The 26,536-nt window shown below is 43.7% G+C and overlaps 1 protein-coding gene across 10 annotated transcripts in view; it reads right to left on the reverse strand.

Moving 5' to 3' along the window:
• The window catches only part of camta1a (calmodulin binding transcription activator 1a), a 431,227-nt gene that overhangs the window by 402,890 nt on the left and 1,801 nt on the right, over positions 1–26,536 (reverse strand). For 8 of the 10 annotated variants that reach the window (XM_070544830.1, XM_070544828.1, XM_015967197.3 and 5 more), the window contains exons 2-3: positions 25,037–25,138; positions 7,176–7,279 (exon numbers count right to left, since the gene is read on the reverse strand). In XM_070544830.1, coding sequence (XP_070400931.1) covers positions 7,176–7,279; positions 25,037–25,138 — 206 coding nt within the window. The remainder of the gene's footprint in view (positions 1–7,175; positions 7,280–25,036; positions 25,139–26,536) is intronic. The other 2 variants (XM_015967200.3, XM_070544829.1) reach the window with 1 other exon arrangement.

Below are 26,536 nucleotides of genomic sequence, written 5' to 3' on the forward strand. Positions count from 1 at the left end.
GCGCTACAAGCTCACGGCCAGATCTGACTTTTAAATGAAAGCATACCCTAAATAACATGTAATCACCAGCTCTTCTATACAGTGTAATCCAGGCTATGAAAACGTTACACTGAGAATGTGTTAACCATTCAAAACCTCAGAAATATTCAGTAAAGAATTGTCATGGTCCGCGTCTGCCCCTTCCTTCATGTGCCTCCTGGTGTTCTCCATCCCTCTCTAGATTCCCTTCTGTGTCTCATAGCGCCCTCATGTGTCCTTTGTCTGCGTCTCTGTTATGTGTCTTCTGTTTGTAGGCCTTTTTATCTTTCCCTCAGGTCCGGTGTTCATTTAGTTATCTTCTGTCCCTCCAGTTGCAGCTCCAGCCTCTTGTTCCCCAGCCCAGTATATGTGTGTGTGAGTTATTTATGTCTGTGTGTGTGTGTGTGTGTGTGTGTGTGTGTGTGTGTGTGTGTGTGTGTGTGTGTGTGTGTGTGTGTGTGTGTGTGTGTGTGTGTGTGTGTGTGTGTGTTAGTCCTTCCCACAGCCTTTTAGTTTGCATTTGTAGTTTTAGGTTTATCTGTCCTCCTTTGGTTCTGTTTCCCCATTTAGGTAATTATTGTCACCTGCCTTCCCTCCAGCCCTCACTCCACACACCTGCTTCCTGTTCCCTTAATTACTCCTCCGTGTTATTTAAGCCCTGTCTTGTCTTTGTCTTGTGTCGGTCCATTGTGGTAATTCTGTCAGTCTTCTTGTGTTGTCTCTAGTGTTTGGATCTCCTGCTCAGCTCTTTTGGATATATTGGTTTTTTTGGCTCCAGCCCATTTGGATACATTTTTGTTTCATTCATCCTAATAAAAGGATTTTACTTTATATCATCTCCTGCCTCGTGTCATCTTGGGTTCCTGCATTTTGGGTCCTACCAACACCGAAACGTGACAAGAATAATATTTTAAAACTGAGTTTAAAAACGGAACCCTTTATTTGCTAAAGACTAAAACAATCCGTTTTGTTTTAATATATTATAGGGAGCCTAAATCACGCCCACCTACTTCCGCATCACAGGTCCCCGGAAGAAAGAAAAAATGAATGCAAGTCAACGGGGCTAAAACTCTATTTTGTCATTCCGCTTGTTTTGTACCATGGATTTCACGTATGATGGCCGTGAATTTTAAAGAAGCATTTTGATACCAAGAACGCGCTTATTCTAGAACAGGGGGGCACGATGTTTTAGGTTTTGTGTGAAAATAAGTCCAGGACTACAAATACGCTTCAAGAAAGTGACGTCATCGAACCAGACACGGAGAAAACTGAGGGAAAAGGGCTGTAAGTTCAGCAAACTTCCCACAGGAGGAAAGAACCACCATAACTCTGGTCATGTGGTAAGTAGCAGCTACGCTAGGGGAGAGGGGATTATGTGGTGACGTCACATATGCGACGTGCCGATTTCTGGTGTGTAGTCGTGCTAGTTACGAACTTTTACAAGCTAATAAACCTCAAAGTATGTGACTGGTGCGGTCGAAACACCCATCATTACTTTTCATTCAAATTGCAGCACAACATGTACGATCCAGGGCGTAAGGCGAAGCGGATTAGAAAATAGTGTTTTTAACCCCGTTGACTTGCTTTCATTTTTTTGTTCTTCCGGGGAACCGTGAGCCGACCGGAAAGGGAGGAGATTTAGGTTCCCTGTTATCTAATGACAGAAATTTGATAAAAATGGCCTTTACCAAATGCCGATGCTCCACCAGGGGGCAGTATTTAACAATGTTAATTAGGACTATATGTGGCCAGTTTTTGATGAAGGTACTATCGTAATTCTGGATGCTTTAATGCTACTGAGTTCATCTACCAGAGGATCCTGTCAAGTGTTGTCTGGTAGATGAATCACAGTCAGAACACCAGAAGAAACAAACTGAATCTGTTTAAATGGGGTGGTGGGGTCGCTGAATGAGGGGGAGCTGCACCAGAGAGAGGGAACCACTTGTAGAGAAAAAATAAAATAAAGACTATAAATGCTGACCAATAAAGAGATGCACAGAGAAAAAACATAACCGTATCACGTCCTGCAACCTGCATGGCAGCCCAGTCCAACGTCAGGCTGCCTGTTTGATCCCGACAGGGATGCAGGCCCAGAGCCTTCCCTGCCTGAGATGTCCTTCTTTAAACAGATTCTAATCTCAGCCAGAACATCTGGCAAAATAGAGGTGGTCAGGCAGGAGCAGCGAGCAGACAGTGCACGTTGGCTTCAGACCTGAGGGGGATTCTGTGAAGATTCGCTCGATGTGTCTCACCTGAGAGGCTCGGTGACATCAGTGGCTGCAAGAGCAGTTACACAAACAAAGCAAATACAGGCTCCCAGGAAGGATTTCTGTTCGCTATGGCAACGGTAAGGTGTGCTATCATCGCGTCACGTTTTGACAGAAGAGAAATCACAGAAATGTCAGTGGTTATTGTAACGGGATGGAAGACAAAGGTGCTTCAAACATGGCCTCCTTTTGAATTTCTCTCAAAAGAGGCTTGTTTGTTTTCAAGCACCGCCAGGTAATTTTGTCCCGCTGGTAAATTTTGAGGCTTACAGCATCTCGGCAGCTCGCTGCTGAGCCCCCATCCAACCTTTTAAACCCCCAATCCTCCTTCCTCACTTCTGATTTGATTGGTTTATTTAATTTTCCACTAAATGCTTGAAAAGTATTCCTGGACACTTTCTTCTCACCAGATTACACAGATGGGTAAAAAGACGAATGGCTCCTCAGTTTTAGCTTCACTTCAGATCAACAGAAACACCACGGTCCCCTTCCAAAGCGGTGCGTAAGCCTTCAGATAAAACAGAATTACCCCAGATCTGAGCATGAAGCAGATGATGTACAACTTCAGTGAGAAACGGGCAGCAGCAAAGGGGAGCAATCAATATTTTATGAATATTCCTTCGCAGAAAAAGTGCAACTTTTAAGTAATTTTTCCCTGATGTCAGGAATTCTTTATTGAGGCTTCACTAGAGGTGTAAATGTACATAAATAATACACATGCTACCAATATTAGAGCAACAATGAAAACTGTTAAGTTTCAATGCATTTCAATATGCAAGAAAGGCTCCGTTTTCTCTTCGATGGTCCATAATGTGCAGGGGAATCCCCTTTTTAGCTTGAAAAACGACTTGCACAATTAATCAATCATCAAAATGGCTCCCACTTAATTTCTCCCCATGGATTAATTGATAAATTATAGCCGCTCTAAATATTTCACACTGTTATCTAATCTGTGGGTTTTCCACACATCTGCTGAAAGCCAGAAAACTAGTGATTGTGTTTCAAAGGCATGAAAGTAACAACGCTCTGCTTCAGAGGAGCATTAGCAGCCAAGCTAGCAGAGATCCCTCTAACTCAAAGAGGGGATATTAGTGCATTAAGCGTGCCGAGCTGGTGCCAGAAATATGCACAGAATGGATGAGGTGTCACTTTCACTAAGAGTCACACAATCGCACCGACAACAGCCCCTCTGATCCCCCCCGCCTGCCTGTCTGCCACCAGTCAGCCACAAACATCTGCACGGTCGGCACAAAAAAACGGGAAATGACCTTGATTTTCAGAAAGGTCCCTGCTCCCCTCGGCCCTCGGCCTGCGTGCAGAAACGCCGAGGCGTTCTACTCACCCAACATCCACAGAGCCCGCCTCCTTCCCACAGATAGGAGAGCGCATTCCCCAGCAAATGCTTAGACTTCCATTTTCGGATCAATTTCAAAGCCATGTTAATTAATTTAGACTGCTGGCAGCACAATGCAGGTCAAACGGGGCAAACAAGTTACAACATCAGCCAATTAGAAACACACCGGCGTTCTGCGTTTCCTTCATAACTGGGGCAGGCTCGTAAGCAAAGATATGGCAGATGCAAACTTGGTGAGTGGAAACCAAACGTGACAAGGAACTAAGCGTTTATATTCCTCGTCTGCTTGTCTTTCCCGCAGAAACCTTCATCCTTTTAATTATTCTCTAATACGGGAGCTGCACAGAATCCGTGGAAACTCGGTGTTTACTGGCTGACAGATCGTCTTTTTGAGCATCCTGCCTGATAAAAACAGCCCTGTCTGGAGCCGTATCATCTGGTTGTTTTTCACTCAATTAACTTTCATCACCGCAGATGACTATATTTATATGGTCACAATTTGTTAATCCCGAAGCACGGATGGTTGCTTTTTCCACGTTGGCTTGAAGATTTGTCACAGAGTGTATTTAGGTCTAATTACCACTGGTTTTTCTCTGAGAGGAGAAACAGTTTTTCATCTATCAAAAGTAGAAATGAAAGCCATAGATTCATCAACGGATCCCCAGAGAAGGAGAGCAGGCTGACAAATGAGTTGTGAGGCAAGTGAAGCAACACTCATCCCTGTTTGGGAATAACGCCCCAACATGTTTAGGATCCACGTCTACTTTCTTCCGGGCTTTTAAAACAATCCGAGCGCAAATGAGTTACTGTGAGAATAATTCATCACCCAGATTGGTGACGTTTATTGGTTCTTTCGTAAATCTTAACTGATTTTATTTTGCTTTCTAATTTATCCTCTGAAATAACTTTGCATTTTAAAAATATTACAAATTGGGTAGAAAAAATAACTTACCAATGCTTAAAGAGCAAGTCACCCCCAAATCACATTTTTTTTGCTGATAAACTATATAAAGGAGTGTCTAATCGTGCTGCAGACACGTGTAGCCAATAATTTGGCAGTTCAGTTGATCTTGGTTAAAATTCAAATATTCTGCCTAAAACTGTCAGTGTTGCGCCGTCGTCAGGGAAAAATTCTGCCCTGTATTTGAATTTAAATCTGCCACCGCTATTGGCTAAGAGGTATGCTATGATGTAGGGCTGCTCAATTAATCGAATTTTAATCACGATTACGATCTGAGTTTTGAACGATTATAAAAACAAAACAAGCCGATTATTTGCTCCTCCCACTTGTGCTGCCCTGAGTTGCAAATGAAGCGCTCCTCCCACAGTGTTGCCAACTTGGCGACTTTGACGCTATTTCTAGCAGCTTTTCAGACCCCCTTCTTGACTTTTTAAATGTTAAAAGTACCTAGTGAACACCTCAGAAACGCCTCTGGTAACCCTTAGCTACTTTCTGGATAACTGTCGTCGACATTTCCTGCAGGTTAGCTAAACACTCCGCCTGCGCTCCGGACCGTTCTTCAGGACATTTGGAAAGGGAATGATGTAGTGATGTGTCGGTCGCTAAAGAAACAGCTCTCAGAGCCGGCTTCCTGTTGGATTAACCAGAGTGAGTGACACACACACCGTACCTGCGGGCTCCTGAGCCACTAAAAACGGCGAAATGTGCGCGTGTGGCGCGCTAAACACACGTGCAGCTTGCCCCGATTGCTGTGAGACCGGGGTTGGGGGGTGGGGGGTGCAGCTGTGGTTGGGACAATTATTACATTAACTGATGGACCTGTAAATAATTATTTATAAATAAGGTAGAAATAAGTTCCTCACGCTGATAACTAATAACTAATCTATCTGAGGACACGGTGCTAGTGCACTCTCCTACAGCACCTTGACACGACTCAATAAATGTTATGCAACATTTTGTGAACATCAATTTATTTGTTATAAATGCCACTGTATAATTCTTGCTGTCAGTATTTTAAGATATTGGTATTTGGGTCTGTACTGGTTAGACTTACATGAGTTAAACCAAGGTCTATAGCCCTATGAGCTATAAGTATATCGGTCTCTTTATACTGGGAATCAGGAGTTCTTTTAGTGATCATCTTGTTTCTTATTTATTTTTGTCCTGATTGTGCCCTGAGCAGTTTTATGACTGAATAAAAACAAATAAAATCAACATAAATAGAAAAATCGTCCTAAATAATCGAGATCTCAATTTCTGTCAGCATAATCGTGATTATTATTTTTGCCATGATCGAGCAGCCCTGCTATGATGTCATCTGGTACATTATGATGTCACAATGTGAGCCTGTGTGTCTGTATTTGTTAGCGGCTCCGCCCTCTCGGTCTGCCAGGCAACAGCACTTGTTGCATTTTTCAAACACGAAGTGGGAGTGGAGTAAGTTTCTTGTAGGGGGTGACTTGCTCTTTAAATCGACAGATTTAGTTAGGATTTGCTGTTTTCACCTAAATTGGTTCCTCCGGTGATGAGATTCCCTTAAATTCAAATCAAAATCAAAATCAAATCAACTTTATTTATAAAGCGCTTTCACATGGCCAAAATGGACAAACAAAGCGCTTAAATTCATGTTTAAAAAGCAAAAACACTAAAAAAACGGATTCTAAAGTCGTGGTGAAGTCTAAAAACAGTAACGGGACGATAACGTGACTCCAACTATAACAAATTATTATCATTATTAGAAAAGCATCTAGCACGCATGAATTAAAATAAGAAGTCCCATTAGTCGTCACACACTGTGAAATGAGTTTTCCGTATTTGACCCATCCTCTGGGGGAGCGGTGAGCTGCAGACGCGGCTGCGCTCGGGAACCTTTCGGTGGTGATGACGAGGATTTCTGATTCACCACTTACATTTCTAAGTCAATGAAACCTGATGAAACGATGGTGAATTCAACAAATTAGTAAGTAAACAGATTTCACTTCAAACAGATAATAAATGCAACACAACCACTGTTTTTGTTTGCTTTCAGGTTGAGGAAGAAACAGTAAATCTCACAGGAATCTGTATAAATAAGCTGCGCAAAGCCATTTATCTTAGACACAGCCTTTAGAAAGTACATCAGTAATCAAACACAGATGTTTGATCTCACTATGAAGGAAGCTCTTCCACTGAAGCCGCTTATTCACAGCAGGAACATCGATGTGGACTTCAAATTCAGGAATTTAAAGCTGGAATCGGTTAAACTGACTTGTGTTGGGAAAAATGCATATTATAAATCCTGAGAAACAAATCAGCTGGTGAAATCTAAAGTATAGAAATAAATGAACACTAAATCTGGGAGGCATGAATAAAACTATGACAGGCTTCCTGTTATTGTTGGACAGATTTACACGTGTGGCGGAGCAGGAAGCTGATTTGTAGCGCTGGGGACCGTCCCATTGTTTCGAGGAGAGTTAACATGACTTACAAACGTGTTTATAAATGTCTTGTGAGAGCGGCGCGTCTGCTGGGAAGGATATCTCTGAGCCGAGATGGATTTAGTGGAAGCGGGCCTGATAAGGAGCCGAGTCCTTACCTCATTAGTGTTCCACCGGTGCCTCTCCTTTGGCAGCGACGTGCATTTCGGTAGACATTCAAGCAGCTTCTTGGGCAGGTATATTTTCAAATGTCCATGTTCATCTGCAACAGGAGCAGACAGAGAGGAATATTAAGCACAGGCTTCATCACTTATTGACTGGCTGGTCTCCTCTTTATCAGTCTATCAGTCTCTGTGCAGTAAAACGCTGACTGTTAAATAACTATCCCCAACTGAATCAGGAAATTAATTTAAGAACAGACCGATGCGTACATTTTAGTTTGTGGTCGGCTGAATTATTTTACTGTGTAATGCATTCTGTCAGGGGAGTTCACCAGAAATGTTTCGCTGTGAACTTGGAAAGGCTGTGTCTATTCATTATTTAGACACAATAAACACCCCTGAGTGATTTTATGGTGTATGGAGATTTAGGATGGGAACGCTGCCCTGACGAACGCGGCGTATTATTCTGGGAAATAATTACAATCACCAGGCCCGGTGCTTACATCATAACGTGTGTGTTTTCATCTATCATTTGTACTTCCACGGCCAGTTTGTGAGGGTTTAGAGAGCTCTAATGATTACAGACAAGTCCTCGCAGTGATGCTTTTAAACGTTGGTTCTGTTATTCCATTATTTTTGTTGTTTTCTACAAAAACTTTTAGCTGCTTTAGAATCAGAAAACTACAAACGTGATTTTTTTTTAATCCTGCAGCTGCGAGTGAAATGTCCGTGTGTTCTCTCAGACTTTCAGCCCCTAATCTTTTTCATTTCACCACTTTTCTCATGCACAACCACTACAAAGAGGCGGACTTCGCTAATCCAGGTGATGTTCCGGAGTGTGGAAATGAACATGGTCGGCGTTAGGCCCTGCTACTTGGGCTGAAGCCCCGGATGTTTCATGAAAAGCCCCGGATCTCAAACGTGGAAGTAACATGCAGTACCAAAGTCCAACAGAGAGGGCGCAGCTGGCAGTAGTTTGTATACAGCCTGCCTGAGCCTCCACCACTGAAGAAGAAGCCCTTCAGCAGCCGGCTTCTTCTGCACTCTCTGCCTGAAACGCATGAGTGAAGATGGACATAAGGACGTTTTTTAGACCAAAAGTATAACTACAGAACCCCAGCTCTGATGAGACTGGTGCTGACTCAGGTTTGTGAGTCTTATTTGAAAATATTTGTTGTGCTGCTGGTTTGCCTAAAGTTAGCTTACTATCAGGTAAAGTTGTTGGAGAAAGAAAGGGAATATTTACTATCATCTCACACTAAACACTAACAGGAACAATATTCTGCCCTGAAAATGCTTCATATGTAGCTTCAGATTAAACATTGTGGTACAAGATATATATATGTGTTGACTAGTGCGTGTCACATGTGTGTGTGTGTGTGTGTGTGCGTGTGTGTGTGTGTGTGTGTGTGTGTGTGCGCGCGCGTGTGTGTGTCAGTCCTTAATCCGCCCCTGGAAATGAATCTGTTGTTCCGTGGTAATGTGTGGAAACTGAATGTAAATAAATTCATAGCAAAGTATCGTATTCATCTGTAAAACAACAAAGAAGAAATCAAATATTGTTTACTGCTTTCTCTCACTTTTATGTGAGTCAGGAGGAAAAAACTTGGAATACGAGTGAATCTCTAGAGATATCACACGGTTAGGAACAGAAAAGGGTTTGTCCGAAGAAAAGACGCAGCTGTGTGCGCTACAATCAAACAGAATACAGCAGGACAGGGAGAGAAAGGTCCATATGGAAAATCCAGCGGACTGATCCGTGCAGACGGAGCTGGCTCCGAGTGTGGAGCGTTGTCCTCCCCAAAGGGGCGCAGAAGTAGCTGGGCGGAATCTGCTTTATTAGTTTGTTCCTGTAAATCTGCGTGTTTTATATGAGCGGCACACGTAACCATTCGCTGTGCCCAATTACCAGTCCCATTCAACATCTGCTCCGAGGCACAGCCAGAGAGGTTTTACTGTCAGACGTGGAGAACACGCCACAGCTGAATGACACAGGCTGGATGAGAGTGGGGTGGCAAGCTGCTCTTGTGTGCAGATCTAATCTAGGAACACGACAGAAATCAACGATTTAAGAAGGGTGCGGCTTAGAAATAGCAAAATGCAGCGACTCCTTTGGACAAACGGTAGCTTATCACCGTAGCGAAGGAGAAAAAAGTGGCCTCCAGAAATCTGTGGCCACCAGCTCTGTGACGTCCTCTGAAGGAAACGTGTAAGAGCAGCACAGGTGAACTAACTTTCTCTTTTCTGTCAGCCATGATTTCTGGCTGTGTTTTAGTGCGCCGTCTCCTGTTCGCTCTTGGGATCTGTGACTGACAGAAGAAGTCTTTGCACAGATGATTCCCTCTGAAACACCTAGATTTCAGAGTGAAACCTGTAAGACACGGCTCTCCTAAACATCTGGAGAAGGAACACAGGAACACTGACTAATGACCCTAAGCCTTAAATTACAGCATTGTGATATTTAAATGGCTCGCTCCCACCCCCTAAATGCCTCTTAGTTATGAGTAATCTGCGTGAAAAGGTTAACACTCGAGCTTGGATCTCTGCGCGGTGGATTAGTGGGCAGCACAGAAGGCTTCTGGCAGCTCCGTGCTGAGGTAGCTTGTTCCACACGTGGCGTCCTCACTCAGGATGACATCACGACTGGATAACCAGAGCGGCTGTGAGCCTTCGCGGTGACGTCTGTGCTGTGATGATACGCCTGCAGTCCAGACTGGCTCTGAACTGCCACCCTGCTGTAGGAAAGCTGTCTGAAGCATAAATAAAAGAGGGCCTGGATCATTTCTGAAGACATATCTACCCTATTCTCCATCCTGTTGCATCATGCTGTTTAAACAGCACCGTTTGGAAACTAGGGAGCGCCACGTCTCCTTTGTTGCATTTTTTATTTCACAAATGTTTTCAGTGAGTGACACACCGGAACCGCGCCGGGAGTCTTCAGCACTGCGCTGACGGTAGCCTGTTTGACTGATGAGACCAATTTCTACTCCTTTTATTGAAAAGTATCTCATCATAAACCAAACCAGTTATCAGACAGGGATCGCACGCTTCCATCAAACAGAGCGTCCTGTCACGCGGACGCTTTTACTCACACGACACCAGCAAACCCAAAGGAAGTCCACCAGACACAACAGATGGTGAAGCTCTACCCACAGATCCAGGTTTCAGCCGTGAAATTGTATTTGTAAAAATAAAACACAGATAACGCCGAGCCGTCATGAAGTCCTCCTAAGATTCACGTTTGCTTTTGAACACTGGGAATTTTAACTCGGTTATAGTGAGCAGGAAACACAATGTTACAGTTACATTTGACTTAAAGGGACTTCACGGACTTTTGAATTTTTATGCTCGCGAGTGCCCCCTCAGGCCAAAAGCGCAATGGCAGCTTCAATGGTAGGCTCGTGCACGAGGCGCGCATGCTGTACGTGCACACTCCTTAACGAAAATAACAACTGAGACAGTCTCTCGTGTGTGTGTGTGTGTGGGGGGGGGGGGGGCAGAGGACAGGACAAGGCACAGCTAATTAATTAAATAATGTGGTTCTGTACCTTTCTCTTCAGCACAGCCGACAAAGGTTTATGATGGGTCAGTCCTCCTGCATGCTCAGATCATTCCCTTCCCTTGCTTGAAAAATTGTTCCAAAATGAAAGTTGAACCCACATCTTTTTCATCTGTGAATTCAATGTCGTTCGGCGAATCTCAAATAAAAATTTGGGCATCTTACTGTAAAAAAATATACAATTAATGTAAAAAAGAAACTCTAAATAAACTATGTTCACACCCAGAATCAAACCCAGGTCTTCTGCACAAGAGTCCTACATTTTACAAGGTGAGCTACACACCAGTGACATTCACAGCATCTGTAACATTTATATCCTTGATGACAGCGGAAACGCCAAACCAAAGAACGGTTCGGAGCGAAAATGGCTAACTTGTTGCTAATTTGCAGGAAATATCTAGAAGAAAGTTCTACAGAAAGTAGCTAAGGGTCCTCAGAAATGTAGCTAGCTTTGTCACTAGGCGTTAGGAACAGCGACAAAGTGGCACTGCCTCTCTCTCTGCTGCTAAAGCTACGGATAGCAAATGCTACGGGCGATGCCTGAGCGTGAACGCGCATGAAGCAGCCTGCTCGACCCGAGCATCTCTCTTTTTCTGTGATTTTACAGAAAAACAGGCAATCACAGTAAAAATGCCAGGGCTCATTCTACAGGACCAGGGCATTGCAGGAGAATGTATGAAGAAGACATTTATTATTTCTATACATGTTTTGGCCGTCACACTTCCATAATGTCCCTTTAAGTTGATGCTGACAAACATTACAGCAGCAACAGCTCCTTAGCGCGGTGAGTCCGACTAAAACCCGCGTCTCTGATGTCATCGGCAGCAGCAGCCTGTGTGGCTGGAGAGCTAACGGTGGATTACTGGGTCTTTAATCTGGCTGGTTTTGAACAGCGTCCGTCAACAACCATGTGAATAGAAGTGAACATCAGGGTAGATCTGCTATAATGACTTATTTACAATCACAGCTCAGCTGATTTCAGAAAGCTTCCTAAACCTGTGATTGGCTGTAATCATGTCCGCCACGACCGTCCACAGCTGCCTTTAGCCTCACAACTTCCTGTTGATTCATGACTGCAAATTCTCACAAAGGTTCAGCTATTTAATACACGCCAGATGCTCAAATACTTTCCAGTTTTAGGACGTAAAAAATAAAACCTTGAGATCTTTTCCTGCTGAAATATTTCCCACAGGGATGTGCCCCTCCTCCTCCTCCTTACCTCTGAAAGAATCAGCCACCCTGAGATGATATTTTTATCCCCAGCGATGTTCCTGACCTGTTTCCAGCTAACCTGATTGTGAAATGTTCCTCCAGGTGATGTTATTCTTTAGTGTTACACAACTTTCTCAGGCTTTTTCCTCCCTGTTCTGACTTTGTGGAACACGTTGGTGACAGATTTTCTCTGTTAGAAATAACATCATCTTAATTGTAAAATCTCATGTGGATAAAACAGAAAGAGGTCCTTTTGGGATGAAATGAATAAACCAGCTTCACAGCATTTTAACCTGTGGAAAAGCACAGGTGTGTTACTGTTTTCACTGTTGCAGAGATGGAGCGCAGCCCTGTCAACAAGTCTCTCATGAAACAGGACTACTCCTTTACTCTACGTGGATGCTACAGCTCAGATGACCACCCACCCTGGTCAATTATTATATTACTAATCTAGAAATCAGAAAGCAAAATTACATCTGTCATAAACAATCATGCCAACCCTGCACCGATGCTCACTCTGGTTTTAGCTCTTGTCACGTTGCGGGTGTGGAGATGATGGACCACGTGTGGTGGAGCAGATCAGGAGGTACAGATGCAGGCTTCAGATAACGTAAAATGGTTTTAATGGCAGAACGGGAACGAACAGCAACAGGACAATGATGACAAACAACTACAATGATCTGACAAAGACTGATACAAGGAGGGAGGTATAAATACACAGGGCAAATGAGGAACACATGGGCAGGTAAACAAGGGGCAGGTGAAAACAATAAGGACTAATCAAGGGCAGGAGAGAGACACAGTCAGGGAGGCAGGGGCAGACCGTGACAGCTCTTTGCTCCGCCTCCAAAAGCATTACTCTCGTACTTTAACTTCCAGGCTCCGCCATGACAACAAAAAGCAAACTTCTTCTTGAGCATAGCTGAGCTACCCAAACAGTAAACCCCACCCCGACTATTGCTATACTACTCACTTGCTCCTATGCCAGAACCACACGTTTGTTTAATAGCAGTTTCTGGCCAGAAGATGGCAGCAGAGTGCTATCCCATGAGACGTTGCTCCACATTCTGGTTCAAAAACCACTGAAACCAGTTTGAAAGCAATAATCAGGGTGTGATTCGGTGGGGGATGGGGGGATTTCATCCCCCTCGGCTTTTGATGTCCCTCCCTCTGGTGATTAAACCTTTATCCTTGGGGGGATACGTTTTCTGTTATTTTTTGTTTGTTTGTTTGTTTTTGTTCTTTCTATAGGAGGATCTTTTGTGACGCCCATCTTTATGTTTGTCGCATTGCATCATGGGAGTGTGTGGCAAGAAACAACGTATTCTGCCTGTAATTTGGTTGTTTTGCACGTTCGGAGGAGGATTTGGTGAAGCAGGTGGATCTTTCTTGCTGTGTGGCTGATAGCTCGGCCCGTGGGAGGCTTGATCAAAAGTTTTATCGGGATTTCCTCCGTTAACGACAGAGAAATACGAAAGAGGCGAAGAAAGCCTGGACTCCCGCAGCAATGAACAGTTTGTGAGGCTCATTTAGTCTATGGTTGTGACGACCCTCGTCCCCTCGGTCCGTCCTCTCATCCAAGCCTGAGCCTTTTGTCCCCGCTGCACGGGATCCAGCACCAGGGACAGCGCCAGGAGCGGCCAGCTCACACTCTCCAGCGCCCCAGCGCCCTTTCAGGACCTTGGAGAGAGGCACGCCGTCAGAGACAGCAGCTGATCTCCATCAGCTATCAAGCGGCCGAACAGGCTTAAAAGGAGGAACGCAGCAGACGTCGAGGAGATCCTGGATTAGCCGGTGATTCTCCCTAGCTCACGGACACATTTAACTACCGTTACCACTCGGGTTCAAGGTTATACCGTTACCATTTGTGTTAAAGGTTGTTGCTAGAGATCCAGACTTTATGAGATTCTCCCGAGTTCTAGTTTTGGCTTAATTTTCCTCCTTAGTAGGAGTTATCTGACAAACTGTCAGTTTTCTTAGGTTGGTGGTTTTTATCCCCATTTGGATTTCTGAGCCGGGGATATTTTCAGCTTGGTGGTTAAGTTAGGCGGAGAGCCTTTATCTTAAGCAGTTAGTCTGCTTATGTTCTCAGTTTCCACCTTATTTTGCACCACTACTGGTAGGCCTTATTTATGCCGTTTACCCACGGACACTTTATGTTAATAAATCCTTTTGTTTTTACTCTAACCTCCTCGGCCTTTATCCTCACACACACCTTTACACCTATTTTCTTGTGTTAGTCCCCTCATCATCTTAGACCTGCAGAGAGGGGGCGTAACAATGGTAAGTCCTCGTGACTACGTATTTGTTAATTAGAAAAGATGTATTTATAAACATTCATCTTCACGTATTTTAAACCCACAGTGTTCACGTTCTGATGCAGGTGCCTCAACCTGTGATCATTATCATAATAAATAAATAGATAAACAAGGACACAGATTAATGAAGCAGTTGCAGTGAGGATGTATCTGTTTTCTTTGGCATCACCCACAGCATTCTGTTTTCAGAAGAGATCGGCTCAACCTTCCTTAACCCTTTGATGCATAATGCATAATGGACAGGTACTCAAAGTTGTTATTTATTTGTTTTTGCTATTAAGCAAAGCTGTTGAAGACTTTATTGCATTTGAGCCCCTCCATTTGAACTTCAGTAAGCCAAGCCAACATATTTCATGCTCAGAATGCACTCTGTCCACTGAAGTGGACATGCAATAAATTATTTGTAAATTATAAAATTTTACAAAAAATATTTGTTGAAATGTGTTTCATTCACACCTAAAGACGAATGAAAAAAATTGTTAAAAAATCATGGTTGAAGATTTCATAATTCACGCACCAAAGGGTTAAAACAAAATAATCGCAGGCCTCCAGACATTAGAAGGCCTTTCATGTTCATGACTGAAGGGCCCAGGGCTTTCTGTTAAGTAAGAATAAATATCTCTCCAGCAGATGTGTGAAGAAAACACCGGCGAATCAGACCGACGTCATCCCAGAGCTCATACTAGCTTTAAACTTTCATTTTGTCTTCGGCACAGATTTTAATCTTCTCTCTAAACCTCCACCTGCCGTTGGATTGTAAAGTGTTTCTGTATTGCAGATTTTGTCCACAAACTCTCTAAAAAGTGCACGCCGATAGCAGGCCGTGTTGTGTTGATTTTGCCACCCAGCCACGCGTGCACGCGCACAAAGATGAAAAAATATGTCAACACAACTCTCCTTTTGTCACGATCTGCCCCTGCCCAACCTGACTGTGTTCCTCTCCTGCCGTCATTGCCCTTATTGTTCTCACCTGTCCCTCGTTTACCTGCCCATGTTTCCCCTAATTAGCCCTCTGTATTTAAACCACCTGTTTTGCCCCTGTCCTTTGTCAGTTCATTCTTGTTGCTGTTTGCTGGTGTTCCTGTTCATCCCCATCCTGCCATTAAACCATTTTTACTTTTACTGAAGCCTGCATTTTTCCTCCTGCTCAGCTCAACCACACATGGTCCATCATCTCCACCTCCTACACCGTGACACCTTTTTCTTCTTTGACAGTTTCAAAAGGAGAAACCTATGTAGAAAAGACCCTGTAGTCGGCATACAAAAGCGTGTTGCAATTTTCATCGATAAAAAGTGAAAAAATGATGCCCCCCTGCTTGTTTCACTAATCGCACACTTGCAACAACTAAAAGTGTAGTGAAGCTGATTCTTTACAGACTGTCTCCATCACACGCTGTGATGTGACGGATCTGACGGCATCTACATCTGCTCACCTTACAGGCAGCTTCTTAGCTTGCTGTGATGAGGTGTTTTTAAATGTAATCTTCTGTATATTTCCTTTCACACGTGAGACAGGGTATGAGCGTAGAACAGCTAAATATGAGGCTGTTTGGTGAGAACACGGTTATTATCCTGACAGCAGCAACACAAGACACAAACATCCCTTTAGGAACATCCACACAGGAAGCTGCACACACTTCGTGTGTTAATTTTTAAAATGAGAATATTTGTAGGTTTTTAAAACAACTAGAATAACTATCTTTTATCAGTTAATACAGAGCGCCATGCTGAGTGCATCACATTTTTAGTTATTGGTAGGGATGCTCCGATCACATTTTTTTGCTCCCGATTCCGAGTCATTTGATTCTGAGTATCTGCCGATACCGAGTCCCGATCCGATACTTCAGCAATACAATAAAATAGCAAGAAAAAGGGAGACTGCACCCAAATTGACCTGTTAGGTTTATTATTATTATTATTATTATTATTATTATTATTATTATTATTATTATTATTATTTATATGACTGCATCCAACATGATACCATAAGAAAGTAGAAACATTTTGTTAGTGCAGCAGCACTTCAAACCAAGTAAACAAAATTATATCTTTGTAGCTTATCAGTGGTGCAACAATATGTAAACAAATTTGTTTTTATAGAAAAGTAGAAAAGGTTTGTAAAATAACTCAACACAATAATAGAAGTTAAATTAAAGTGCTTACCTCCACCTCTAAGAGGTAGTTGCATAATTTAGTCAGGTAACAAAATAAAATACATCTTAGGCCTTTGACTGACTAGTTTATTAAAACGAACAAAAGATATGCCTAATCAAAGTGGTGTACGAACTTCACCATTCAAGTATAAAACATCAACATCAAATTGCAAAGAACTGGTAAATCACCTCTTCCATGTGCTCTACATGGAGCTCAAATTTTACTTTAAAGAGCAAGTCACCCCCTACCAGATTCTTACTCAACTCCCACTGCCCGTTTGAAAAATGCAACAAATGCTGTTGCCTAGCAGACCGAGAGGGTGGAGCCGCTAACAAATACACACACTCATGACATTGTGACATCATAATGTACCATCTAGCATCATAGTGTGCCTCTTAGCCAATAGCGATGGCAGATTTAAATTCAAATGCAGTGCTGAGTTTTTACCTGACGACGGTGCATCGCTGACAGTTTTATAGCAGAATATTTAAATTTTAACTAAAATGTCGAATTATTGACTACATTTGTCTACAACACGATCAGACACTCATTTATATAGTTTATCAGCAAAAAAAAATGTTGATTTGGAGTGACTTGCTCTTTAAGGCTCCCACATAAAGTGCGGTTTAAAATGATTCCAAACCGCGGACATTTTTGCTCTCCTGGAGCGAGACGAGCATTAACCTGCTCGCTAACTGCTGCCTGAATTCCACGGTCCGCTTTAAAACGTGTGACGTTACGGCTGCCGTGCGGTGTTGTCATGTCGCTATCGAGGAAGTGAAACTTGGTACAAAATTAAGCCATTGTTATTCAATTTGAAACTCAAGATTGATTAAAAATGTCATGCTTGTTGTTTTATAAGGTTAAATCCGATCTTTAACACCCGATTCCGATCTTTTAAAAGTCACGTGATCGGATCGGAGCATCCCTAGTTATTGGTGCACAATTTAAACAGATTTTTATACAATAACCAGACGAAACGTAATACTGACACAGTTCTTCATAATAAATGTGAGGAAACTGTTCCCACTGGTTCAGAGTCGGGTTTGCGTGCGACAGAGGCATCGTCAGTGCCGCGTGTATCACGCTGAGTCACATTTTTACGTGACTCAAGGTGGTACAGCTTCTTAAAGGGACATGAACGCTGCCAACCTACACACATATTTTCGTTTATTTATTACCAAATTTATTGACGTGGGAAAAATCATCTCAATAAGAGTCATAAATGTCGATAACGGTAAATTTTCCATTTATTGCCCAGCCCTAGTTTGTTTCTAATTTGTTGTATTCAGCTTTAAATGCAAGGACTAGATGCGGGCGGCATATTTAGTATGAAACCCAAACTGCAGCTATGAAATGCTGACTTTCAGTGTTTGATAGTCTGAGCGATGTCCCTGAGCAGCCAAGTCAGTCAGCTGACCTCAATCCAACCGAGCATGTGTTTGACTTGCACGAGACCAGACTGAGGGCACAAAGCCTTCAAAACAAGCAAAGAAATGAGTGTGGCTGCAGCGCAGGCCTGGCAGAGCGTCACCAGGGACCATGCCAATTATCTGTCCATGTCCGTGAATCATAGCTGCAGTGACAGCGAGAGTCAAACCATCCAGAAAAAGATGAGTCGAGATTTTATTTTCTTAAATCTGCTTCACCGAGCTTTGCGTTGGTGTTGGCTGCATCTGGGATGGATGGGTGTATTTCAGGCTAATGCCAAATGTCTGAAACGGTCTTTGCTGTTAAATAAACCACGAGTTTCAGATGTGGCACTTCAAATGCTCGGGGTTCGTCTCCTCTAATCTAGGAGTCCTCGTCTCATTTGAAAAGACGCTTGTTTTTACACAGAAGCAGTTCTTACGAAGCTCTCCAAAGCACGCTCTGTTTCTTCAGCAGCACACCCTCACAGCTGTTTTGCTCTTTCAGATTCTATTTATCCACTCTAATAATATCCGAGTCTTCGATTCCTTCCACTGGGCATTTCCACTCGTGTGAAGAAGAAACTTCCAACAAAGAATTGCTTATTAATTAAAGATCTGCTCACTGTGGGATGAAAATTAACAACTTGTGCAATTTGTGCATCAGCTAAAAACAACCCAAGGGGAAACAACAGCAGCCTCGGAGGCCAGATTTGGAATAAGATTGCTACAGCTTCCCAATCGAATGGTGTGATTTGACTGGAGCATAAACGACACATTTCTGAGACGAAAACGTCCGACCCAGAAGCCGATCCGACACCAAGGCAGACCTCTGCTGCTCTGCTTTTCCAACACCAGCTCCTCTTTAAGGTTTGATGTTATTTCAGAGATTAAACAGCAGCTTAATGACTGCCTGTATCCAGCAGAGGAATCCACAGAAAAATAAAATCGGGTGGTAAAACACCAAAGTGCAAGACAGGCCGATGCACGGGCTTGTTACATGAGAGGATGTGCTGAGCTGAGCTGGCACACTGCAGCCAATTACACTCAGGTCCTGATGAGCACGCTAACATGCAAAAAGCTAAACAGGGAGGTAACGCGTTCCAGCACAGAGGTCTGCAGCTTTTATGTTACAGCCACAGCCGCGTGAGAGGAGCTGTGGCTGCCTGTGCACGCTGCTCCATTATTTACATCGCCCCAGCTATAAAGATATATTTTTCTCTGCCGATGTTCGGATTATCACTGATCCTGGCCGCTAAGCAAACACTTGGGCTGAATTTGAGGGTGTTTGTCACGCTCGCTTGCTCCAGCCCCACCCTAGAGATGAGAGCGGGGGTCATGAGACTGGAAAGGCTGACAAAAACAAATCTTTAATCAATATCTAAACCCTGAACGCAAAACCCTCTCTCTTCTGTCTCTGTCTGGGAGCGCTCTGGGAGTGACAGTTTTTCTTTTTAATCTGTGCCCGTATTGTGGAGAAATTGCAAGCTAATGTTTTGGCTATAGATCACTCAAATCGCCGCCGACGGTGCATACCTAATGCAACCGTTTGAATGCAAACGCAACCGCCAGTATGGCATATGACTGTGAGGAGCGGCTGTAACTGTAGTTAGACCTACACCGCAGCACAGAGCTGGCTGGATAGAGCTGTCATCCTGTGAAATATTTGGGTGAGACATATTTATTATTAAAGCAGTTTATTGCATTTGATTAGTTTTATGCCTCTTTGGGAGAATGGCATTCTAATGCTGGTGTGTTAGCACAGACAACCTAAAATGGATTGTTATTAAAAAATAACACAAATAAGAACGCATTTGCTCACAGAGACAATTAATCAAATCTGTAAAAGATGTGCAACTCAGACAAAAGGTTTGCAACGGCCAGGATTTATGACATGTGTGAGTCGCCCAGCTGTTTAGGAATAAAACACCTTTAGATCCCGATTATCTCGCACGACAGCAATGACATGACTGATTTTTTTTTACCGTCAACAGTCTTCCTGCCTTCAAACCATCAGCACGTAGACAGAGGCGAGCACCAGCCTGCTCGCGTTAGACGTTTCACTGCTTTAACACACCTGAGTCAAACGAACAGGCGAGCAGAAGTGTACAGGATTGTGTTGAAGCAGAGAAACGGGCACGTTAGTGGTCCTCATGTACAAGATTCATCCTACTAGAAAGCAAATGCCACCTAGTGGCAGGCTGCAGAATAAGCATTAAGTCCCGCCCCCTTAATGTAAACCAATGAGACATTTCCCTGACTGACAGACAAAACTATACACACTGACTCCTGTAGATCCTCACAGCGGTTACCTCGCACAGGATGTCAACAAATTACTTTATAAAATAAAATGATCTTTAATAAATTAAATGATGTGAACAGGATGTCCTAGCTTTGTTTTTGAATGACACAAATCATTTAGCTAGTCTATGTTGAAGCTGTAACCCTCATCTCAGTCCAATAATAATGCTGTGAGTGTTAAATGGTACCAAGACAAAGTCCATCATCATTAAACTGAACAATTTTCAGCCCTCGGACTCCACAGAGAAAGAATTTCACCTGTTAGCCAATGAGCTTAAGTTTGTAGTAGTTCACAGGGGTCAGGTGGGCAGGCTTCCTGTGACTCAACCACAAACCCGTCCCAATAAATACTGTTTCACCTAAAGATCTAAAGTCACATTTTGAGTGAAAATAAATGTATTTGCAAGTTACAGATGATCAGATTTCAAAACTCCTGTGGTATAGGAGAACCAACGCATTTATCGTCACTTTTAAATCAAAATATTTCTATTATGTAACACTAACATTTCTAAATAAAACCAAACTGCGGCAACTTTTTACTTCTCACACGTGGATCTGGATGTTTTTCGCGTGTTCTCCTTGCTCGTGCTTCTGTGACATGCTTGTGTCACCTCGTCGCTCCTTTGAGGTCTTCTCACTGACTCGGTGAAGGCAGTGGCCAAAGCCTCGTCTGGCTCTTTACATGAATCTTGACGTGTGTTTCAGGATTGTCCTCGTGTGATAGAAGCCGTTCTTCTCACGTTTTAGCCTTTTTACAATGTGAGCTTCCATAATGTTCTGCTCTACATTGACCATCAAACAGGTAGTACATCTCCCACTAGCAGCAACGTTAGCTCAAAGAGAAGATAATCTGTGAGGTTTCAAATCAGAGAGGCTTTCACTCCCTTAGAAGGAAAGCTGGATGACAACGTGTCTTCTTTGTACCCTAATGGGCCATTCCCATCTGTACCGGGTCGGCCCGGGCCGGGTAGCCCCAGTCGGCCCCAGCCTGGCCCGGTTGATTCCACACATCCTTGCCTTAAGCCCATGTGGGCTGATTCTACCCACCAATCAGAGGCTTGCTCTAATGGAAGGTGTGAATTTGCTGTCAGCAGTGGGTGTGTTGGCCCTGGTCGGCCTGAAGCAGACCCCCTCGAGAAGAGGGCTGAGAATGAGCCTTGGTTGGCCCGGAAAAATACCAGGCCACCCAGATATGTAAACAACCTACGCTACCCGGCCCGGGCCGACCCGGTACAGGTGGGAATGGCCCATTAAATAGCTCTGACTCGACCATTTTTAGGTATTGAACCAGCCAGCATGCATAGGTGTGCCCCATATGGATATATATGGGCAAACCCTACGGGTTACATCAGGGTTTGTCTGCGGTTTCCATAGCGGGCCCATGTATGAGTTATACCATCTGGCTGGGATCCTCTAAAACCGTGTAGGGCCCAATAAAATCTATGTGTGCAAACCCCTGTGGGGCCATCATAGAACTCGAGGACAAACCCTCTTGGTGCCCATATGGTTTTCCCATATGAATCCATATGGGAAAACCATATGGATTCATATGGTTTTCCATATGGGGCCCACCTGGGGTGAGCCGGTGCAGGGTTAGCTGAGACTCTTTCACAACACCGGATCTGAGCGCTAACAAATCATGCTAAGCGTTTCACCAAAACACCATTTCTCATCAGGAGACACTGGTCCAGAACTCTGGCGTGAAGAATGGCAAGCAAAACACAAATAAACGCTAGGCCTTTTGTTTCACGACATTTTCTTTTGCTGAAGTATTTTCTGTCCACGGGTCTCGCGCCTACGGAGCTTCGAGGCTTGCTTCAGACAAGAACGCAGGTTTTGTTCCTGGTGATCCTGTTTCATTTGTGACGCAACAAAACAGCAAACCCTCGCTCAATTTTTCTGAAGAGTTTTTGCAAATGAGGAGATTTTTTTCTTTGCATTTCTGATAACTTTCATTTTAAAGTTAAAATCCTATCTTTATCCATTTAAAAATTCTAAAATTTTACGATATTATTGACCTGCATACACTGGTTGTAGTATATCAGGCATATCAGGCTCAACTTCCACCTTATCTCCAAAGGATGTTTGAACTAAGGGAAGGAGGATGTAGTCTAAGAGGAACTGGGATTTTCAAAAAAAAAAAGAATATTAGAACCAATAAAAAACAAAGATGTATAACAGTAAGAGGAGTGAGTTCATGGAATAGCCTCGAGGATAGATTAAAAAATTCATGCTCGTTGAAAATATTCAAAAAGAGTTTTAAAAATAACGCCTTACGTAATTACCAAGTGCACCAAAATTAGTTTTGTCACACGTTTTATACCTCTTGATTGATTTCAATTGTTTTTGTTTTATTCATGTTTATATCTCTTGATTGATTTTGCTGAAATTAGGATGATGCATGTAATAACTGTATTGTTATTTGCAGAGCCAAATATTAGCCTGCTCTCAACATCACACAATAACCAGTTCTGAGAAATTTATTTACTTTTGATATTTATGGCAATGTTGATTTTTTTTGTAATGAATTGATGGGTAGGCTTAAATAAGTTTAACTTCAGCCTATACATTATATCTAAAGAAACTGTTTAATTTACAAGAGGAATTTGTACCTGTGATAATTATTATTATGTTCTTTATTAGATAATTACTTTCCTTTTCATGTGTTTTATATGTATTTGTTATGACAGAAATAAATAAATACAAATATAAAATACAAAAGTTAGGAGCGGGCCGTTTAAAAACGCATCTACGCTTGATCCTCTCCTGTTTTCTGCTGGTCGTCACTCAGTAAGACGCTCCTCCTACACCATGGGTCAAAATAAGAACCTGGAGAGTAGAATTAAGAGTAGACGCCGACTTAAAATAACCAGGAGTTACTGCAGAAATAAGAAACCAACTATGTTTATCATTTGCCCTGTAGCCCGTTTGAAAACACTCACACAGTGAAATTACTCAGCGCCCACCAGCAGAATTAAAAGAAAAGTCAGAGTGAACTTAACTAGCATGCTGCTGCGGTAAAAGTAAACACTTTTGGGCTGCTGGCGATAGCATCTGAATGTTTGACCTGCTATGTGCACAACAGCTGCTGTGAAAAATGCAAAGGGTGTTTGTTTCCCTCCTGTTGGTGAAGGTAGTAGGAGTCACTGTGCCGGATTAAAAAAAAACGGTGGAAATTTGACTGGAAAGCATTTGTTGCTTGTACTCCGACTGAATAAGACGAAACATGTGTAGTTTGGAGGGTTTCCTGTAATGTTTACGTTCCATCAGCGGGAACAGCTCTGTGTTGGTGTTTCTATAGTAATGCAGCATAATAGGGAAGGCTGTCAAAAAGTCAAACAGCTAAAAGAGAAAAAGAAAATCCTCAGGCCCATTACTGGGAGTTCAACAAACATGCACACATGGTTAACTGCCTGCAACAAACTGAAAATGACTCTTTATGTGTTCTCAGCCCTCGCCAAGCTCACCCATCCGTAAAAATCCCATCTCAAGGAGAGCAGAGGTGAGGGCTCGCTTCCCTCTCTCCTGCTCTTTCTTACTTTCTCCCTCTTGCTTACAAACGTGCAAACAAAAGAGCCCTTCTGTCTGTATCATAACTACTCCCACAATTACTCAGACGATTACTCAGATCAATGGTTTGCCTGCCTGTGTTCAGACTCCCCCCCCCCCCCCCCTTCCCTCCTCGGTAGAGAGAAAAAACAAAAATAAAAACCTCCAAGCTGAACGCATTAAACAAGAGTGTGAGGCACGGGGACAGGATAGCGTAACATCACGCAATAGCACGGGGGGAAAAAGCAAGACTGGCAAAACTTGTTGTCAGTCAGAGCTGTCACACGAGAAGGAGTCACACCAGAGTGTCTGGAGCCTGCACACCGAGTCCCCTGCTAATAAACACTTCCTGCAGCAGCGGCAGACAGTAAAAGAGCCTAACAAGGGGTTGAGGGTGATTTCATGCTCTCTATTTAAAAATGACAATACATGAGCACACTTAATTACACGCAGGCTCTAGTCTGGATCCACTGAGTCTTCCAGCGGAGCAGAAACCCGGGTGTTCATTAAGAGCACAGAGGCTCCTCTTTCTGCCGGAAACAAGCTGCTTCACGTGTTCTCACGCAGAAAAAGACAAGGAAACTCAACGAGGAACGACGGGAAGAAATCAGCACACGTCGTGTCGAGACTTTGGCCTACATTTCCGATTTGTTTTGGTCGTGACAAAATGCAGCGTCTGTGTGCAGAGTGTGTAAGCGCAGTGAAGCGATTCCCCTCCGAAGCTGGTTCTGAGCCTCTGCGATGTTGTTTCATCTCTGCTCTTTGCCCCTCGTCTGCGGCTCCCTCACAGCTCCGATGTAACGAGAGGACGGCAGAGCCAAATATTAGCCTGCTCTCAACATCACACAATAACCAGTTCTGAGAAAAGCGCGAAGGGCGGGACGACCAAGTGACCTCCGATGTGTCTTTCCCCCCCAAAAAACAATCTGCTGTTTGTTTTTTAATGGGATTCCTCTTTACAAAGCTGCATTTTGTAGTCACACTGCTATTCCCCCGCCATCAAACGCAGCTTTGAGAAAAGCAGACAAAAGACAAAGACAGGGCTATAATTGATGGCTCAAAGCTCAAGCTTTCTCTCTGAGGGTCTGCTCGGGTCCTGATCCCCTGGCCTCGACCTGAAACAATCACTCTTAGTTAACGACAACACTTCAGCTATCGACAGCATGATCCTGTAAAGCAGACACTTCAATCAGCAGAGCAGCCGCGGGAGGTGTTGTGTTGGAGGAGAATGAAACGGGGGGGTGGCGTGGGGACGGATGAAATCAAGAGTAAATAAATGAATTGATGAATGAATAATAGATGGGCCAGCTAGTGGCGACTTGCAGCAGCAATGCAGTATTAATAACTGGCTCTTACTGTTGGTCTCTGTGTCATCACTGATAGTCTTAGGTGGACCGTGGCCAGCATAACACACTGCTGATCTGTACATTCGATCCGGATTACGAACTTTCTTCAGTCCTTCAGGAGGCAAAGAGAAAAGTAGAGACAGTGGAGAAAGGAGAAAGCACACCCCCACGCAAGCAGAGGCAGTTACATCAAACAACACAAGAGCTGCGGGCAACGTGGGATTCAGATCATACAATATCACAATTCAAACTAAAAACACCTAAATGCCCCACTTCTATCCTTACTAGGGAGTCAGTAAGTGAGGCTGAAGCTGTGAACCTCCTCTGATGCAGGTCAGTGATGTTTGTGATCGCTCGCGTGTTAAACCGAACCACCCCATACGATCAATCGGCGACGGCCGTGCAAAGCGGTCCGTAAAGGTCTGTTACGTGCCGGCGTCGGACGCGGCGTGTCTCAGCAGACGTGCACAGGTAGCGTCCTCCTCATCCCTTGCTGATCCAATTAAGAGGCGCGGCAAGAACGTAGCACCTGACAGGACGTGGCGCAGGGGAGCGTGACGTCCGGCGTCCTCACGCAACGGCAGGGACATTCATACCTCTGCTGCACAAGCAGCTCTGTGGGCTGGTGGCTTGGTGCCGCTTCACCCACAACTTCGACATCAGTGAACTTTTTTTTAACTGCACTCGTTTGAAGAATAAAAGAGACGGATGATTCTCTGCTCTGTGGAGTCTAGAGGTCTGTGTCACAACATCTCCAACAGCGTCCTGTGATGACTGTTTCTGTTGTCACTAAAACGCCACCTAGGGTTAAACGCCTGCATTAATCACAGCGCCCATCCCTCTGTCGTTTGATTTACACCTATCTGTTGTTTTAAGGGACGTGAGAAGGATGGAGAAGTTTGCTCCAGCCCACAAAAATCAGACCGCGTTAAAACTCAGCGTCAGAGGATTAATGGAAAGCTCCGGCTTGTCTTTGCAAATCTTCTTGTTTCATTTCTCACATATGAGTCGTGTAGTGAAATATTTGTATAAGGCTCTGCTCTGGTAGAGTTTTAAGACCGCAGGCAGCGGTTTTATCCAGAGCAGTGTCATTGTGAGACATATCAAGCCTGTCCTCTCAGTGCCCTCCTTGCCTTCTACTTAAAGTCACACACACACACACACAGAGAAAGAGAGAGAGGGTTTTTAGGGAGTGTGAAAGGGAGTTGAAATACCCCCCAGGGCCTGGAGGCTTGGCAGAAACATGCCAGGACGTAAACATTACAACAGAGTAAGTCTGGGTCGTGGCCCCTCACTTGTCATAAGACCTGCCATACGAGCGTGAGCCGTCAGCGCCGCCCGCAAGGACACAACAATGTCCTGCTTCAGCGGCAGCTGCTGGACACTCGGGTACATGCCACGTTAAACCTGCTAGTGCTTTCAGCAGGAACCTCTTAAACAGGCCCAAACCCCTGACATGAGACCACATAGCATTTACATAAAGCTACGAAGCAATGCCTTTCTCCATCCC

Source organism: Nothobranchius furzeri, chromosome 15 (assembly GCF_043380555.1).
Source record: "Nothobranchius furzeri strain GRZ-AD chromosome 15, NfurGRZ-RIMD1, whole genome shotgun sequence".
NCBI classification, from domain to species: Eukaryota; Metazoa; Chordata; class Actinopteri; order Cyprinodontiformes; family Nothobranchiidae; genus Nothobranchius; species Nothobranchius furzeri.